Source organism: Aphelocoma coerulescens, chromosome 13, assembly GCF_041296385.1.
Source record: "Aphelocoma coerulescens isolate FSJ_1873_10779 chromosome 13, UR_Acoe_1.0, whole genome shotgun sequence".
Taxonomy (NCBI): Eukaryota; Metazoa; Chordata; class Aves; order Passeriformes; family Corvidae; genus Aphelocoma; species Aphelocoma coerulescens.
Genome location: NC_091027.1, coordinates 4,347,159 through 4,367,474, shown reverse-complemented (window position 1 = coordinate 4,367,474; position 20,316 = coordinate 4,347,159). Strand labels below are relative to the sequence as shown.

The window sequence follows — 20,316 nt, the reverse complement described above, 5'->3', positions numbered from 1 at the left end:
CACAAGGCCTTTGCACAAAAAAAGCTCAGAACAAGGTGTGTAGTGCTGGGTGGTTCTGGGGTCCCAGTGGCAGCTCTGTGTTTTCTGCACGTGCCGTGCAAGTGGGATGTGGGAAGCACCTGTCTGGGGAGAATTCATCCTGCTTAACCCTCCCTGTGCAGCACAGGGACAGGCTGGCAGTGCAGTGGGACAGGAGCACACAGGGTTCACGGGGCACGTTGTGTGGCTGATAAATAGTTCCACAGCTGTGTGATTGCATAATGATAGCCACATTCATTCACCTGCCTATCAAAAGCGATGCATTAAAGTTTGAGCTCTCTTCCCCTGGGTCCACAAAGAGACATTTGAGTGTTAGCTTATAGTCTTTAACATTCCTCCTAGCAGTGGGCTAAGTGCAGTGGGGTTAAACACAGTCCCTTTTGCTTAGTAATCCATTAGCTAATGGGTGTGTAAGCCCATCAATTGGCTGTTTATTCCCTAACCCCATTAGGGTACACCTGCTGTGCATAAAAAATACACCTGACAAATCAGAGTGATAGTTGAAATAAAATAAATATCAAGTGTTGTTATAGCTGATCCATAGTGTTTAAGGCAGAAAGGGCATAACAGTGATTTGTGATGGCAGAACAAAATAGCTCGTGCTGGCTCATGGTAGCTCGAGCAGGTTGATATAAATCCCCCTGCGATCACCTGTAGGCTCCAGCACTTGGCTGCCTCTTTCCCCAGCCCCACGGGCCCCTCCAGAGGGCTGGAGTTCACCTTCAAACGCCATCTCCGAGTGCCTTCTGCAGAGCCACAGCACTGCTAAGTGATAAATTAATTATTTGGGGGAGGGGGGATGGTGAGAGCTCACAGGCTGCTCTCCTGTGAAGGCAGCCAGAAGCTTCAAATCTGTCTCCGATACCAGGCCATTTGTTTTGTCACTTCATAGGCTTTATTTATTTATTTATCTTGCAGCTCGCCCTGTGATTAAAACTGTTGAAACAGCTGTGAGCTGGTAGCAACTTTCCTGGTGCCGTGTCCTGACGTCAGTCAGGGGCTGTGGCAGTGATGGGAGCTGCCCTGGGCTGCTCCTCTGGGTGAGGGGCAAGGAGCATTCCCAGCCATCCCTGTCCCCATCCCCTCAGGTCTGCAGCAGCCCCACTGCACAATGAGAAACCACAGCAATGAACCTGTGGAACTTGGTTCCAAAAAAGTGTTACTGAAATGAAGATATTATCAGAAAATGGATTAAAACAGGGCTTTTATTTAAAAATAAAATAAAAGAAAAAAAGAGCACCATCACCACTGAGTGGGGAGGTTGATGACAGTGAGATGAGCAAGGTGGTTCAAGGTGGTGGATCCAGTGTGGAAAATGGTCTGGGATAAATGAATAGGCTTTGAAAGAGCCAGGATTGAGCTTTATAGAGAGGAGCTGGATGCCCTCTGCCATCAGGGTGCTGAGCAGCCAGACCAGGGAGGGCAAGTGGAGAACACACAGATAGAAGATGGAGAAGCCTTGCAATCTCTGTGGTGGGGGAAATATGCATGGAAAGCCTCTCAGGCTGAGGAGAGCTGAGGACCAGGTCTCTCATGTCAGGGCACACGGTGTAACCTCAGGTGTGCAGGAGGCTGTGACCACAAACACTTCTGCTGCCGAAGGAAACAAATGTACAAGCTTCCTGCAATCCCTCAGGCACCTCAGGGCTGGCATGAGTGCTGGCTGAGACAGGTCCAGATGTGGCTGCTAAACCCACAGCTGAGCAAGCTGTAAAGCTCCACTTGTAGTTAAAAACAAAAAGAGGGTGAGTGAAAGAGACCAGGTCAACCCAGAGCTGCGGTGGAGCCAGTGAATTGCCAAAACACTCAGACTGTGTTAAGGTGATAGAGAGAGAGTTTGGGAATCTGGCTTGGGTTGCCTGAACCAGCACTTAGTGCTGCTGATGCACTAAGGAGCAGTGATAAAGTGAACAAAGCAAGTCATCACTCCTGGCTTGCATTATCCACAAGCTCTGGCATTTTCCAGCCGAGTGCCTGCCTCTGCCTTCCTGGCCCACTGCTGCGATTACTTTTACATCATGACTGTCGAGTAGTGTATCATTCATAACATCCCTATCACAAAGAGATTCCTTTTTAAATGCTTGGGGAGATGGAGGGCTACAAACCCTGGGAAATCAGCTATACCTAATATATTATGTAGAAGTTCTGTAATCATTATTGAACTAAAGTGCATTGAGTAAGTGGATAAAATCAGTCCCACTGTAGCATAAGTCTCCAGAGATCACAGATAAAAATGCCTCGCACTTAAGCAGAAAAAGGTAACAAAATATTTCCAGTCCCAGCAACAGCATTTTCCCCTCTATATAAATAGGGAACCCTCAGGAGAAGGCAATGATGCAGCAGAGGTTGAAGGCAAAGTTAATGGTGGCAAGGTGGGGGAGCGAGGCAGTGCCTGGGGCAGGCTTGGTGAGCAATGTGAGCAAAGTTCCATGGAAAAAGGCAGAAGGCAGAGCTCTCCCTGGCAGGGGTGGTGGGCAGGGAAGCAGTGGGCCATGGGCAGGACCCTGCAAAGCTTGGGGACGCAGTGTGGGTCTGGCAGGCAGCGGAAATGAAATGTTTGTGCTCTGTTTTCCTCTAGACCCTGAAGAAAAGTCCATTTTTATGACCAGGGGAACCTCGGGCCTGGCTTCCCACTGCTCTCAGAGTTTCCTACCTGAACACGCACAGGGGCACAAACACGGCTGCACTTTTGTGCCTCCTGTGCCGAGGTCTGGTCTGAGCTGCTGCCCCCCTACAGGGAGCCACAGAGGCCTCCTCAGTGGTGAATTTATCCTGAGTTATTCTCAACCAGATAACTGAGCCCCTTGAGAGCTTGCACAGAGCTACAACATCATCAGTCCTTCCCTTTTTCACGCACTTGGCCAAGAGCTGCCAGGCCGCAGTGAATCACCACAGCATGGTGAGACTCCCTTGCAAACCTGCTGAAACTTTTGTAAGGGTTTACTGTACAAGATACATTTTGACATGGATAAATGTGGGAAAATTAGGGATTCATATTATTTAATGAAAAAAAGGGAAAAATTTCATTCACTTATACAAAACAGGGTTTTGTTGGATGGTCACATATTGAAGAGAGTTTATTAGATGTTTCAGGAAAGGGTTAAGTGATCATCCAAGTAGTTTTTTTTCCATTGAGTTCTTCAAATGTGCATCCACATTAGTGATGAAGTTTGGGATTTTCCTTGAAAATAAGGGGGAAAATATGTGTTGGGTCACCGTATTTGCTATTCCTGTTGTGGGCCCACACAAAAAAAAGCCACCTAGAACTGCAGTCCCTGCTGTTGTGATCTGGGTAGTCATTGACATTTGTGTCCTGGAATTACTTTATTAAAGTTTCCCAAGATGTGTGCTTTTTCTCATGGCCTGCCAATCATGTTGGAGCAGTGCCAGAAGCTCGGGTCTAGCTCTATCCTCAAGGGCAGCAAGGGGAGGAAGAGTGAAGAGGGCTGTGGAGTTGGAACTATTATTTATTTATCTAAAGTATTGAGCTGATCTCCACTACTGAAATATCAGCATTAGATGCTGGGGAAAAGGGATGCCAGAGCCAGCACCTGCTGGGAAGGGGAGGAAACAGAGATGTCAAATGGGGCCCAAATCAGTCATTGTGCCATTGAGACAATGGTGCTGGGGGCAGGCAGGAGGTGGCACATGACAGGAAGGAGTGACTACAATGGGTGGGTGGACAAGGAGGCAGTGACCAGCTGACCAAGAGTCTCAGGGAACTCAGTGTGAGGCTGCTGCTCAGCATCTCTGAGATGTGACCTTATTGGATCTAGTGGACTCGAAATGTTCACTCTTAGTGCGTGCATATTTTTATTAGTACAATGATAATTGTGTTTGTGAAGGGAGAAGCGAGTAGCAAGTGATGCTTCTGTAATGTTTCTGTGGATGGGGAATGTGGTTTTTGCTAAAGCACTTCCCAAAACTTCTGTCCTGTGGAATTGAAGGAGTCTGGAGCTGAGCTGGGGGCCAGGGACTCTGTGGGAGGCTCCAACCCGTCTGTAGCACAGCAGCACAATGTGAATATTTGCAAGAGGACTGGGGAGCAAGGGGCAGTAAACAGGAAGGAGCTCAGGAAATCAAGTGAATAACATCAAATGTGTCTTCAGCTGCCCCATGCAATGACAGAAGATACAGGGGCTGTGGTGCTAAGCAGAGTTACATAAATGATTACACAGCACAGCTGTGGCAAGAGCCTGGAGAGACTCTGAAGGGAATAAGCAGACACACAGACAAGGCACAGAAACTAACAGTGAAGGCACCTCATCTTGTCGAGGTTTCTTTACACTAATAAAATATTAGAGACATGCCCACACAAAATTACAACCAATCCCACTGCCAGGGACAGACCATTCAGTCAAAATGACTAGTACAGTGGCTAAAAAATGACAGAATCCACTAGGTTAGGGGGCAGGAATAAGTCACATCGTTATACACCTTAAGCCACGTTTCCCTGGGTGATGACAAACGACACTCCCCTCCCTCTGGGCACAGGACCCATCGTGGGCCACGTGTCTCACTCAGCCACACCTGGATGTGCTCCCTGCACCTGGTCCTCATGCTTTGGGCTTTAGAGGGTTTTCTTCTGGCATCAGAAAAGCTGTTTGCCCTCTGTTACAGCACTGACACCCAGGTGAGCTCAGGTTGGCCTGTCAGAACACCACTGGGGCTGGCCAGCAGACTCTTCAACGTCTGAGCTCAGCAGCCTCCTGCCATCCTAAACCCCCCCTTCTTCTTAAATGTGGCTGAATTTAAATTTCAAACAAATCCATTGTCACTGGATCCAAAAGGCTGAAGCAGAGCTCTTGCTCTGCTGCACCTGTTACAGGTTATACTACATTCTGAATTTAATCCCTCAGCCTGCTTTTTAGATACACTGACCCAACATCTTTGTAGTGAGCTGAGCACTCACAGAGCCCTCGGCTGCAGTGGGAGCTGCCAATATTCACACCATTTGAAAGAGAACCAGGAGAATTATCTCAGGCAGAAAAACCAGATCTCTTGTGCTGACAGAATAAACACATTCAGGGTCTGACTTTGCCAACATCTCTCCTTTCTCTAACAACTACTGGAGAGGATCTGTTAACATTTAAGATACCCAACAATTAACATTGCAAGAAGCCCCTTCCAGCTGCTTATGTTTTAGTAACTTCATTTTTTTAAAGTAAATTTTAATTTAAACTAAAACACCCAGCATCCCTATTCCTTCCTTGCAGCCTTGAATTAGGTCTGATGCTTAAAGATCTTTTGTATGACAGAGAAATTAAGTGCCAGTGTGTCAGCCCTCCATAGGCCAGAGGTAAAATTCCTCCTGGTCCTCTCCTGCCAGAGGGGTACAGAGTGAAACAGAATGCCTAGAACCATTTAGCAACTGATGGATTTGTCATTTAGGAAGGGTAGAAGAATGGAAACCCTTTATGGGAGCCTCCTTCACGGGCAAGGAGCTCAGCACAGGTAGATGCAGTTCTTGGAGCTGGCCTTGAACAGGCCACTGGACACCTGGATGTGCTGCCACTGACTTAAATAATACTGAGATGAAAATTCCTGTCTCCCTGGATGTCTGGTACAGGGTAGGATGTGCCTGGTGCTCCATGATCACTGTGTTTTGAGAGAGACAGCTCTTGCAGCTGAGCACCTAAAGACAAATATGCCCCTGAAATCCACTAGAATAAATAGGTTGGCCCTTCAGGCAAACAATAGACTAAAACAATGGAAATAATAAGATTAACAGGATAAACTTCAGCATTCTGAGTGAGGATCCTTTGAAATCCATTAGAGACAGAGGAAAAGGTGTTTCAGTGCACCAGCATTCGCCACGTTTCACTGTGTAATTCCATGAATTTCAGTCTCTCCTTAATTTCAGGAGCTTCTGGCTTCTATATTTTATTTTTTTCTCATCTACAGACTAGCAGAAGCAGAAAAATAAACACACAACTAGGAGCTGTATTCACAGACAGGAAGTAACTTTAATTAAATATTGTGAAAGTTGAAAAGTTTTTACAGCTTGAATTTCTGCAAAAAAATTATAACAATCTCTACAGTAGTTAGTTTCTCTAACAATAGAACTGTACAGTGTGTGTGTCTATTCAAAAAGATTTAGATAAGAAGGTGAAAGGTTAGTAGTTTCAGAGATGACTTCATTTTAGCTGCATCCTAGTACAACTGTGAGGAAATAGGCATTACTTTATGCAATCCAGTCATTGTGAAGCTTCACCTTGTTAAAACTGAAATCTGAATGTTTCCACTTAAAGCCATATTCTGTAAACAGCTGCATCTTTTACTTTGTAAAAGACAAAGGGTGGTGCGGGGGAGATTTTTGATAAATTCCCATTCATCAGACCATGATAAATAGCTGCAACAAAACGGAATTATGCACATTGTCAAAGGCTCTTTGGACACTGGAATAGAGACTACAAATGTGGCTAAAGTGGTGTCAGAATCACTAGGACTGAGTGGAGCTCTACAAGAGAAATCGACGGTGTCACTGGACAAAATATGGCTTTAAATTTGATTACATTGTCGTGCTGTTGCTCATTATGTGAATTAGAATAATCGCTTGGAATACAGAGAAGCAATAAACTGATGTCTCTCACATTTTTTCCAGTTTTCTCTTCTTTTATTTTCTCACCATGAAAAAAAAAAAATCCTGTTTTTCTTTCCCTTCCCCCCAAAGATCACACTGTGACATTCTAGTGAAAACCATTGCAAAATTCATACAGGAAGCATGCACAGTTGCAGCATCGTTGTAAATGATTTCTTGCTCGACTAGAAAAAAGTTATATTGTTTTAAGGTAACAAAACAGTTCTTTTGTGCTTTTCAATTCCTTTTTTTTTTTTTCTTAGAATGTTAGTGATGATTGACAGTTCTGGTGCACAGTACAATGTACAAGTGAAATGATTATGATTTGCATTGTTAAGGCATCCAATCTGCTGGTTTATATTTATGTGAAAGACAGAGAAATATACAAGCAGACTTAAGAAAGAAAGTATTTTCATTGAGTTCTATGAAGTTTCTCCCCATATTTAATGCACAAAAATGCGTCACTCCAAAGAGGAGAAATCCCATGCATATTAATAGAGTAAAACAGCATTAGTTTTTGTTAAGCCTCAAAAGCAAAGGATACATTTTTTTTTAAAATCTACATAACTAAATGCTACAAGAATAATATGCTACTTTTTGCCATATATTGGAAAAAACTTCTTAACTTACAAATAATACAAAAATAGACAATGGCTTTTGGGTGGAAATTAAAAAAAAAATGGAAGCATGGTTTTAAACAATACTAAAAAAAACAACCCTATAAATGAAATGTATTAAAATCACATTTAAACAGCTAATACAACGGTGAATGACCAAACAAATCAGCACTTTTCACATAGCAAACATACACAATAAAATAAACTTGTAGGGGACAAAAAGCAATGTACAAATTCCAAAGATAAATACATTATTTATATGGATATTTTACAAAATCCCCCGTAAAACAAACAAACAAAAAACAGAAACAAAAAGCTTTTTTTTCTTTAATTAATTTGCAAGTATGTGCAAGCTAAAGGTAGTGAGCTCTTTTTGCAAAATATGCAGTAAAATTCTTTTTTTTTTTTTTTTTGTGATATTGAAAAACTGTCTTAAGACATTAAAATGTATAAATAGAACAACAACTTTGGCAAAAAATCACAAAAAATCTACAGTATTTATAACTACATACAAAACACAACAGCAAAGAAAAAATATCAGGTAATGCATCTTCGGAGCTTTGCTGCCTCTTTGACTAATAATTTGTAAGAACACTTCCCAGATAATGATAGCAAAATTTTTTCGTAAAACAGAAGCTATGGTTTGGATTTGAAACCTTCCTAAGAGCCCCACCCCCACCCCCAAACTCATGGTTCACTACTGAAAAGCAGTTCCCTGTCCTGGATAGAGCGTGGTACGAACTGGGAGGGTCGACTGATACAGGAACGATGCCAGTGGGAGCCTCGGCCAGGAGAGCCTCGGGGTGGGGAGGCTGCAAACCCAGCCTGAGGCTGTGCCCCCCGTGCCAAAGGGCACAGCTGAGCTGAGGCTGGGCTTGGGCAAGGCTGCTCGTTTGGAGGGGTCTGAGATGTCACCCAAAGAGAGAGCGCCGTGCTCTCCTCTTCTGCAAGTCTGGCGTTGCATCACAGGCACTGGGTTTGCACTTCCAGAGGAGTCATGTTTGATATTTCCATCCTTACCTGCCCTTCCACCAGCTTTTTGCCAAGAAAGGTTGGACCTTAATTCCCCTTCCAACTTGGTGTTCTCTGATGAATTTTTCCTGCTGTATTATTTACACAATTTTTCAGCCTGGTATTAAAGGCAGAGGTTACTGATCCCACCCCTCACCCCACCCTCATAATCCAAAAATATCAGCTTTCTAGGGAGTGATATCTATTTAATTAGAACATTAAAAATGCATCATATCAGCAAGTCACCACTGGATAAGCAACATATATGAGCCGACCCTTAATTAAATGGCCATAATTCTTCTACGAAAAACTAACTGGCACTTCTATTCTGTCCCATACAGACTTGTATGTAAATGACACCACTTCATTTTCCTTTACACAGCTTGAAAAAGAAAAAAAATTCATAAATTAAAAATGTGGAGTTCCATCTCTAGTGTCCCTTGTGTAATTGTATGATTTATAAAAGACAAATGGTGTTGAGTTAAATCAAGCCTTAAAAAAACACAAAAAAACCAGAAGGAAATAAAAGCAAGCCCCCCCCCGCCCCCCCCCCCCCCAAAAAAAGTGGATTTTTTATCAACATACAATAAATATATCTCCCAGGTATTTGGGATGGACAACTTGAATCAACACCTTGCAATTGTGGATTGTTAATTTCAGTATTTGCAAGGATGGTGATTTTTGTTTTGTTTAAAAATCTGCAGTTATTGTAAGATCCTTCTTTATTTCTTTTTTATTTTTAAAAAGGCCTGAGTAAAAAGTTCCACTCTGGGACTTGTATCAGATTCTCTCTGAAGCAGAATTCAACCTCTTCATTAATAAAATTCTTCAAGGCAATTCTTTCACATGGGGGGAACAATCATGCCAGATATAGCTGTTGGAAGGAAAGGGAGGGGAGAGAGAGAGAGAAGGAGGGAAAAAGTTAATTTTCTGCATTATCAAGCAACTTTTAAAATCCTCAGAGCTTTAAACATTTACTAGCAATGTAGTCAGATGTACTTTGAGTTAAATTCATATATAGTATCACTCATAAGAGACAGCTATGTACACAATAAAAATGGCAAGTTTCCTTCTGACTGAAAAGTGATTCAAATTGCAAGTGACTGCTGAATTTACTGGTTTTCTGTAGAAAAATTGTCCTTCCTTAGTATCAGTATCAGGCCCCAACGTATTTTTCTGCCTTTAGTTTCAAATTCCCAAAATGCTCAGGAGGCTTTGACTCGACCCAGCCGTTGCCACACATTCTGTTCCTCTTTTGAAAGCAAAGCAGGTACTGGCACCACATCTGGGAAAACAGCTGGAGTCCCACAGGCCACCACTGGCGTGGCCCTGGAGGGCTGTCCCTTGCAGCAGCACTCTGGCATGGGTCACTCCCCTGTGCCAGTCCTCCCAAAGCTCAGTGTTCATCCCTGGGACTCATGTTTGCATTTCCAGGTGCTCAGAAAAGGACTTGAACTCTCAAATCCAACTTTCAAATTGAAATATGTGTTTAACTCGTGGCTTAGCAGACCAGCATCTTTCTTATTCCACTTGTAGCAGGCACCACCAACTCCATCAAGTGAGTCGTAGGTGAATATTAATTTAGGATGTTTTCTCTTTTGCTGGCTGAGTTGAATCATCAGCATTTCTTTATTAAGCTTCCTACCTCACTTTCTTTGAAACCACCACCTCTCCTAGCAGGGAGACATTTATTAAAAGTCAACAGCTACGGTTTTGCACATAAGGTGACCTCCAGCTCGATCTCTCTCTATTTACAGGGGACACAGATCAGACATCCCAAGTGTCCAGGTGACACACTGTGAGCAAGCACATCATTACAGGGGTAGTCATGGAAGTTTATGATGGAAACTGTAAAAAGAATGTGTCTCTAAAGTGCCAGTTGTACAGTTATTTGCCAAGAGGTAGAAAACAGATTCGCCTTCAGGTCGGTGGCACTTTCCAGGCACATGATTTAAATGCTGGAGCTGCCTGCCATTCCAGACATCTGGACATGTAATTTCTTAAGGAAGGACTCAACCCCGTGACTGGTGCTGATTCATTGTGCTTTAATTACAGCTGCAATTATTTGATAAGAACAGAGCCAAAGTAAAAGACTCACAGATTTGGGGTTGGAGGGGGAGAGGAGGGAAATGTTTTCTCCACAAACACCACCATATGTGCAAGAATTACAACTCTAATCAGCAAGGGGAGAACAGCTCGAGTAAACTGCACTGATTAAATGAAATAAAATGAGAGGAGAAGGAGAGAATGCAAAACACATCCAACATGTTTGCAGCAGGCCACCCTCAGAGGTGGCACACTGCAACAGCATTTCAATTACTGGAATTTGTCATGTGGAATCACTGTACTGAATGTGTCCCCCCACATAAGGGTTCTTCAAGGAGCTGAGAGTGAGGATAAAAGGGATAGAAAAGTGAGTTAAGTTGCTTTAAGTCCTACAGGAAGACACTTAAACGAGAAGCATAGAGGACACTTTAGGACAAGGTGTTGCTTTGCTTTAGAAAAAGCATCCCTTCTTCAGAAAATGTAAAGATACTATTCCAACAAAAAATTCTCAATCCGAAAGATTCATCAGAAGCAAATCAATTTCACCGATAAGTGGTCAAGAATTGTGTCCCTTGGGACAGGACAGCTGTCTACCCTGGGTAGGAGCCCAAAAAAGGTGAGATAATTGCAATTCCTCCCTTCATGATTTAGACATTTCCCTGTGGTTACAGATCAGCCATGCACCTTTTGCTGTGGGAAACAAATGGCACAGAGGCAGATCTTAGGTCATTTTTTCAAAGCATTATTGTTTTTGAAGAGCTCTGAAATTCTGAATTAAATTACAAGGCAAATGATATCTTTTCTGCCTAAAAGCTTTGATATTTCCATTCTTTCCAAGCCTTCATTTATATCACTCCACTTTTATTCCATAAGTGCTACATCTAGTCATGCAAATTCTCTCAGCTGTAGCCTGTTATTGATCCTGAAAACAGAGATATCAGTGGGAAACAGTGTAGGTATGAGATCACACCACCTCCAAAAAGGGAGGGCAGAGAATAGAAAAGCTCCCACCAATGGCCTTTATTTCTTCTATCATATACTAATTTGTATTTGCTGCAAGCAAATTACAAAAATAATGTATTTGGGGTTTTACAAAATTGCATGGCAAAGAGAACAACAGATAAGCCTGGCTGCTGTTTTAGTGAGTTCTGCTGATATCTAAGCTACATAAGGAAAGCTTGATTGCTTTCTGATGTATCCAGAAGCCCAAGAGAGATAAGACAGCCTCCTTATACATGGTTGTTTATTTAAGCATTAAGGCACAACAGGCAGTGCATCTCTGAGTGATTATTACAAGCCTCAGGTGGTGTCAGAAGGACCAAAAGCTGTGTGTCTTTAACTCACCCACAAGTTCAGTGATGACCTAGAAATGAACCATCTCTTGGTGTCTCATTCTTATTATGAAAACTGAATTGCTAAATAAAAATTAGGGGAAACGCTCAGATCTGTGTGGTTTGTGGGCATTACAGATGTGGATGTGACATAATGAGGAGGCAATCAGCTCCAGTTGTGTCCGGTGCTCTCTGCTCATTCCATAATTGCTTTTCATAAGTGCATGGAACCTGAGAATTCTGTGTCTTGTGAAAGGAGGAAGAGTGCCTGAAAAAGCTTTCTCCTGTTACTCATTTTTTCTCTCCATCCACAACAAGAAGATGGGACAAGGTGAAGAGAGGAAAAAAACATTAACGTGTTCAAAAGCTTTTTTTTTTTTTTTCTTTCTGATGGGAAATATTTTTAGCTGTTGCTTTTAAAACTTGAAGCATGTCAGGACTGCCAATTCTTTTAAATGTTCAAAAATGAACCTCCTAAATGCTGCAGTTCACCTGAAAATTTTGTTTTGTCTTACTCCTGACACAGTTTGTATTTATAATGAAGCCCTAACTGAAGGTTCCCAAGTTCTGCTTATTAGTTCCTAGTAAATTTACAGCTTCTGCACAGTTTCTCTGTGTGTGTGTGCGTGCACCTTGAAGGATTCCTCCTCCCAGTTCACCAGTGTAACATGCACTGAGGACAATGCTTTCCTTCAGGCACAATAGAGCCAAGCTTTTATGAATGAATTCCTTCCATTCTGCTTGCATATAGATTTTTTTGGCTGTTAATGGTGCTATCAGTATTTTGTCTTCAAGCCCAGTGTTCCTCTTTCCAGAGATTGAGGAGTGACGTGGAGTTGTGCAACCATCCTGCTCTGCACATCTTCTGAACCTGGCTTAAAAAAGGATGGATTTTATTCCCCACTCGATGCTCTTTGGGTAATTTGCACAGGCTTGTGGAAAGGAAACAAATCTCAGGTCTGGGGGAAGCACAATGCACACCACGAGATCTTTCTCACCTCTGGCAGCTGGAGGCAGCTGGCTGCATCAGCTTAAGGAAACCCCTGGATCTAAGTGAGCATGAAAATACCTCTCTCAGCACACTGATGTGCAGTGAGGGAAACACATGGGGAGGTTTAGGCACAGTGTTGTAAAACAGACTGAGCCAAACAATGAGATGGGCAGTGCTGGGCTTTGCAGCACCCTCAGTCTGACAAGCTTTTGTCTGTCACTGCCTCACCTGCATCACCCCTTCAAACAGATTTAGATCCTAATGCTTGCAATGAGAGGGGAAGGGATGCAGAAAAGCAGCAGCACCTTGATACCAGCAGTTCAATAGGCTTTCCAAAAGGCCCTGTGCCATTTCTGGAATTAATTGGCACCGGATTACATTAATCAGTGGAAACTAATGTTTGCCCTGGTGTGAGTTAAAGTGGAAAACACTGCTGTTAGTTTGTAATGCATCTCCTATTTATGAAAGGGAAGGTTTGTGCCAAGCTCTGTAACGGTCTATTTGCTCTCAGTAGGATTTCTGCACAAGCGTACTATGACAAAGGACAAAAAGGAAGGGAAGATTGAGTGACGTACTTCAGGAGAAGGCCAGCCCCTGGAGAGACCCTGCAGTGGAGTACTTGCTAGAGTCCACAAAAGACTGGTCTGATAAAGGACGACAACAGGGAATAAGAGAGGAAAGAAAGAAAAAGGACGGTATTAGTAAGCTGAAATATTACTTGTGTTTATCAAAACAGTAGGTCTGTGCTTTAACAGACACAGCCTCTCAATTCAGCAGTATTAGTTGAGTTAGAGATAGGGTGGTTGCCAAACACCTGCAGGGTACAAGGTGGGCTGGGGATGGAGTCCAGTTACTATTTACAGGAGGAAACTTTAGGACAGAGCCCGCCGGGGATCCCCCACTGCCTTCGCTCCCCTGGGACAACTCGGTGTCACTTCGAGCCTCATGAGGCACCGTGAGCTCACAGGTGGGAGCAGCCACCTCCCGTGCAGCCTTGGTTCCACCTACCTTGCAGGCTATTGCCATTGGTGCTGGTGCAGGTGGGAGGGGGGGAGGTTTGGGGTCTCACGACAGGCGCAAACGCACTCTTCTGTTTCACCGCTGAGACCATGTTGGCTGGTGAGAAGGAGAAAATCCCAGAGGAGCTGCTACAGTTGGAGGGGAGGCTAGTGGAGGAGGCCATTGTTGGACTTGATGGCACAACTAGAGAGAAGAAAGACCCCCCAAAAAGGCATTCCTTAGTACTCAATAATAACAGGCTTCAGGAGCAAGAGAATTATTCTTGGATGCTCTCCGGTTTTTTAGGGCTGAACTGAGTGTTCAAAATGCAAACGTGCTACATGGGAAGTTCAGTCTTTAAACACAGATATCCTTAAACCATTATTTTATTATATAGTACAACAAATATCTTTGGTTCATGTATTTACCATCAAGCTTTTAAGCAAATTTCTTTTCATGATGGTAAAGCTAACTATAATATTCAGAAAGCACTGCCAGTTTCCCCTCTTATCCAACAATAAAAAAAAAGGACCAAAAGTGACATCCCATACTTCCATTCTTTGTCCTGTTTAGAAACTGCTTAGACATACAAGTGGGCTGTGAATAATTATGTATTACAGAGTAAAATTCTGATCATCTGGGCTTTGAATTATTATTTTATTTGCATTTATGTAGATAAAAATCACCCTATTTAAGTTCTTATTTGAGAATCTGATATCATATTTGTTAACACTGAGGAAATCAATTAATGGAAATTAAACGTTCAAAGTTTCACAGTCTGACAGATACAATCTTAGTCTGAAGTCACTCTGTGTCTGGAAGTACTTGCTAAGGGAGAGCAATCAAAGCACCTAAATTGAATTGCTACTATACAGCAATTAGTTTATTGATTTAATTAAGAATGCCACCTTTTAATTTTCAGGTCATGATTGAAGCATTTTCTGATTCAATGGATTAGACATTAGCAGAATGACAGATCTATCAAGAAAACCTCCCAAAATATAAATAGAATACAGAACCAGGGCTAGGAAGTGAAGTGCTATTCTAAAGAGGACTTCGTTCATAAATATGAAATAATACACTGCTACAGTATTTTAAATGAATTACTGGCATCTGCTTCCAAGAGGAGATGTCTCATCAATCATGTTATATTATGAATTCAGAGTGTGCAGATTCTGTGACAGTAAATCCAACTTAATAAGTAAGGTACTTTGTAACATTACATGTTACATTATTATTAGAGTACAAAAATAATCATCAGTTAGCAATTCCCAGGTTATAAGTACTGGTTGTGTGGGTAAATAATTTGTTCTAAATTTGCAGCAGATAAGAAGCCTTGGAGTTAAGTATTTTATTCAGAGTTCCTATCCCCTTTTTGATTCTGATTCAATTCAAAATAATTCATTACTGCTGTTACACCATTAACTTCAGATTTGCTGTGTAAACCTTGGTACCTTCAGCAGTTGGTTTGCCCTGTCCATGCTACAGTCCCAGCCTATAAATCTATTTATATGTCCAGACCTTCCATCCTGATTCTGCTGTCAGCTTTCTACAGATGTCAGTGGAATCCTTTATGCCTCATGAGCAATGTCAGAGGAATTGGGTAGGTCCTGCTCATTTAATTTTCTCATGTGACCAGGGATTACTGAGCTGAGCGAGCAGCTGCAGAATAGGTTCATAGGCCTTTACCAATAGAAACGTATTTATATTTAAACAGCTTACTAAACCTTTAATATCAAAATGCAGAAAGTTAGTCCTGCACATAAATATTTCCATGACTGGGACTGTAGACCAGCAGCTCTTCACGCCATGGAATGTATGATTTGTATGACTTACATTTCTGTGGCATTCACTGCACTGACACTAAAACACAGAATCTAAGAGCGTGGGTCACATTCTACTGACTCAGTGAAGTCAGAGTAATACTACTTAAAAAGCAAGTGGAATATAAACAATCAAGCTTAGGCCCACTAGTAATTCATAATCTTTATAAAGGTTATGAACATGTTATTTGCTCAGAAGTTGAGGACAGTGTTTCTTATTTACAGAGTATAAGGGAAGTTATGAAACTATCAGACTAAATCATAAAAGACATTATTCTTTGTAAGCTCTTAATAAGACTTCTAAATATTAAAAAAAAATTAATAATGATACTAAAACAGAGAAGAGAATTTCTGGCAACACTAAGGTCTTCAAAGTGCATCAAAGGTCCGTGCCTTGGAGAGTAGAGAAAAGACCAAATTCTATTTCAAGTGCTCAAAATAGAAAATAAATATTGAGCATCAGAGAAAATCTACTGCCTCCTTCTAATAAAAATGTGCAAAATACAGAAAATACGTAAAATACTCACTGGCATAGGGAGAATTGGCAGCAGATCCATTCAGGAAGGTTGGAGAACCGCCTAAATTTGACATTCCAGCATTCCCATAGCCATTCATGCTTGTTGTGACAGAGTTGTAGTTTGTCTGCTGCGGGGTGGTGCTTGGCACGTAGCCATGAGGTGACACACTGCTGGAGTTGCGAGTGAAACCTTGTGTGGGGAGGGAACACAGTCAGAAACTGGAATTAGCCCCACAACAGTTTCCTACACAAACCAAGGGGGAGCTCAGTCCAGTCAGGGAGCACAGGCAGGGATGGGATTGACCCCCCAGGACCACCAGGTACCCAAATTGGGACGCCTCCCTGCCCAGGTCGCTGCTGGAGGGAGCACAAAGGTGGAGGAGGGAGGCTGGAGCCTCCAGAGCTCCCCAGGCAACCCATGGATGCCCTGGAGCAAAGATCACCGCTGGGTGTTAGATGAACGCTCACTCTGAAAGCGCTGCTTGTAGGAAATGAAGTAAACATGACCTACATTTTCAGAGTGAGGAGTCCAGACCCACTCAAGGTATGTTAAAAGCACGTGATTGTTGTTAACTCTTTTCTGATGTCGCTGTCATTTAACACATCTCAGATGCTCACTGCACACTTCAGGAAATGTAGTGTTTCTCCAGCTTGTGGGAAATCCTTTGTCCTTCTGCCTTGGTCTGATCATTATGTTGGTGGGAAATGAGCATCAAATTTGACAGCAAGTTAAAATTTGAATCTCTACCTAATTCTGAAATGGCATTTTAGGAAACTCATATCCAAATATTCATAAAGAAAGATTTGTTTCTAGAAGCACAGAAATACAAAAATACATTTTCACTCCTAGAAGAAAAATTGCCAATTTTTCTTCCTAACACACAGCATAAAATAATTCAATCTGAATGTAATTTTGTATTTTTTTAGTGTAATGCAAAAAGTTTTTATTATTCTAGAAACAGCCTCATCCTAACACTTTCTCATTAAAGTGTATTTTTAAGTTGGAGAATGCATAGAGCTGAGCAAAGGAGAGGGCAAAATGCAAAGGGCTTTTACAAAAATGTTCTTCACCTATTTTTTATTTTTAACTGTGGGAATTAAACCAATGCTGATTTTATACAAAGGGAAAAACACTTTATTTTAAAAATTAGACGAGCTCCAAAAATGTCTTTGTAAACATTTCTATTCTTTGCTTGTTGTAAAATTTATGAAAGTCTCAAACTCTGAAAAAAACACAGTTCCAATACTCCATCTCTTGCAAAACAAACCCAAATGAAATAGATGAACATTCAAGGGATAATTTTGTGTTATAAAGAAATGCTACACAAGGCCCAGACTGAGAGATCATCCATGCTCAGGAAAATATATATGCAAGTACTTAACATTAAGTACATGCTGAAATTAGTGGGATTTAGACACAAATACAAGTGTTACTCTGGGCAGAATGAAAAGCTATTCAGAGACATGCAGAAGTGCTTTTCCTGAGTTAGGGCAGCCCCATCCTGTGTCATCCAAGGGTGTGGGATGGGCTGCCCAGCCCTGCTCCCAGCCCTGAGCCATCCCTCTGCCACTGCCCTGCACGCCCCCCTGACTTCTATCAGAAAAGATCCATAGAGAGAGGAAGATGAGTCTTCTCCTGACCCTGGTTGGTGGCTTGGGAGGCTTCAGAGACATTGACAGCGAGCTGGCCACTGAAGGAATTCACTCCCATCATTCCCGCGTGGACGGAGGTGTTGGCGAGGGCGGGGAGCTGGTTGTGGTTGCGGGGGACGCTGTAGAGCGCTTCGGCGATGTCTGCAGCTCTTTTCAGGATTATCTCCTACAGGATAAGTAGGGAAAAAAAAAAATAGAAGTTACCAATGAGACTCTGACAAACCTCTTCTTACAGCCTCAAATGAAACTGTTCCCTGTCCAAAGGCTAAAGGTTTTCTTTCTGAACCAGCTGGCTGACAGAGAGCTAACGCTGATAGGAGCTGCTGCCTTCCTGATAAATCCTGACATCTGTGCTAAGAGAGTTGGAAGTCTCAGTCCCAGCGGCCACACTTTGTATAAAAAGACCAACTGGAAGGATGGGGCTGGAGCCTGGACTTGCTCCACCTTAGAGCTCTCTTTAGGGGAAGATGGAAAAATCACTGGTGGCAAGTCATAATGCACAACATTGCCCATATCATATAGGATCTGGTGAAAGGGGGTAAATGCCTCCATGGTGCTTTTACAAACGCTGAATTCACACCCTTTAAAAAAGAAAACAAGCAAACTAAACCCCACCCCAGATATGGCATCGCCCTCTACATTTATTCGTGTCTCCCATTGTAGTATTCCATCCCTTTAGCCCCTGGTCTAGCTATACATGTAAGAAATAGCCATGTTATAGAATTGCTGAAGTAGAATGCATTTACCTGGTTATTATGTGGCATACCATAGAGTGCTTCTACTAAATCAGCAGCCCTCTTAAGTATTACTTCCTGTCAATATAAAAACAGAAGCATTCTTCTGAGTTCAATAAACTCCTTGTGGGGAAAACAGATATTAGAATCTTTTATTCTCTTCTATTAGGTGCACTGTGTTTTGTAGTGTTTTTTCCTTCTTTTACTCCCACCAGGTAAACCTTAATTGTAACAACTCTCAGCAACCACTGAATGGTGTTAAATCATGGGTTCATCCTATTCACACACACGCTTAATCAAGTCAAAAGGTGAGAATCATTGGTGCTGCAAAATAAAATACATCACTCAATTGTCTCTACCATCTGCACTATAAACCACTCATGGGTTTATTGCAGAATACAATCCCGAGGTCATTTACTAGATTACTGCAATCAATGTCATTCAGAGCATGTTATGAATCCCTTCAATGTGTTTATTTTATTCTTAATTGCGTGCTGCAGGAATTGTGACCTTACCCAGCAGGCCACATTCAGAAGATACCCAATCAGTCCTGTGCTACTGGCAATGTAACCCTTTGACTTCTTCAGTTTGTGTCCTGGTACAAGGGGTCAGAGCAGGATCCATGTACATGAAATGATGCCCAAGAGAAAAACACATGCAGTGTGTGAGAGGAGGGCCCAGGACCATGCAGTGTTTCCTGGAAAAATTCCCTGCATGGACAGCAGACTTTAAAATAGTCTGAGATTCAGTTCTCCATTTTGGGCATTTTTTTCCCCCTCCATTTTCTTATTTGTTCCTTTTCATTTAATATTTCTCAGGGTATTTTATACTGGCATTCAAGTAACAATAGCATTTCCTGTGCTCTTACATTTTACAGTGTCCTGATGATAATCCTGATAGAAAATATAAAAATGCATTGCAATATTAACCCAGAAGAATTTTTTTTCCTTATTATTTCAAGGCATCTTTCAAAGCAGAATCCCAAATGCCCGATCAAAACCGGCCAAGAGCATCCTTTGAGTAAAACAATGTATTTTTGTAGTTCCTAAGTACTGCTCTAATATTCTAACATGATGCTATTCACCATGGCATATTTCTGCAGGTAGCTTACAAAAATAGTACCAGTTCTAAGGATTTTACAGTTTTCTACAAAGTTAAACTTTTAAACTTAAAATATTTTACACAATAGCCATATTTTATACCAAAAAGAAACAGTAATGCTCAATTTTCATATACTGTAGACTCTGATCAGAAAATAGAGATATAATTGCATTCATTTTGCTGTCACCATAACCTCTTCAAAAATCCTTGAACAACTCTTCAAATGACAAGCTTTTAGATGCATATTAGCATTTTTTTCAATTTTAAATCCTCTATAATATAAGATAAAATAGTTGTCATACTGCAGTAACTACTTATGACATATATAATGTCCTAAATTCAAAAATGAGATGGAGGATTTTTCTTCTCCCAGTAAACATTTAGGCTTGCCTTCTGCTGTACACACCCCTGTCTCAGAACACACATTTAAATTATTTTCCACATATGAAGTGAGATGTAATACATAATTGATGGATTTTTAAATCACTACATTTGAAGCAGATTCTGAGGAGTTAAGTTGCTACAGCCTCTTTCTGTTGGTGGGTTTTGTTTGGTTTGTTTGTTTGCTTGATTTTCAAGATTGGGGTTGGTTTTCTGCTGCGATTGTTGGTTTGGGGTGGGTTTTTTTTTTGCTTTTTGACCACAGCAGTGAGCAGTATAATCACAGACAGACAGACACAAACAGCATCCGGGTACAAACAATCCTTATTCCTCACAACACTGAGGTGCCCTTTTTACCTCATACTGAAGATACAAACTAGAGAAGAACAGAGACATTACTGAAAAAATGTTCTCTTTTTCAATCCTTGATTTTAGATGGAAAATTACTGCACAGGTGTTTGACTTTGCAAACTAGGATTTATTACACTTCAGT

At 41.8% G+C, this 20,316-nt stretch overlaps 1 protein-coding gene across 5 annotated transcripts in view; it reads right to left on the bottom strand.

Annotated features, from left to right (window-relative positions):
- Positions 1–8,819: 8,819 nt before the first annotated feature.
- EBF1 (EBF transcription factor 1) overlaps positions 8,820–20,316 on the bottom strand; it is a 268,071-nt gene continuing 256,574 nt past the window's right edge. For 4 of the 5 annotated variants that reach the window (XM_069028725.1, XM_069028726.1, XM_069028727.1 and 1 more), the window contains exons 12-16: positions 18,354–18,419; positions 17,596–17,773; positions 15,965–16,144; positions 13,624–13,818; positions 8,820–9,121 (exon numbers count right to left, since the gene is read on the bottom strand). In XM_069028725.1, coding sequence (XP_068884826.1) covers positions 9,090–9,121; positions 13,624–13,818; positions 15,965–16,144; positions 17,596–17,773; positions 18,354–18,419 — 651 coding nt within the window. In that variant the 3' untranslated portion in view covers positions 8,820–9,089. Of the gene's footprint in view, positions 9,122–9,840; positions 12,496–13,190; positions 13,260–13,623; positions 13,819–15,964; positions 16,145–17,595; positions 17,774–18,353; positions 18,420–20,316 lie in introns of those variants that run through there. The other variant, XM_069028724.1, reaches the window with a different exon arrangement.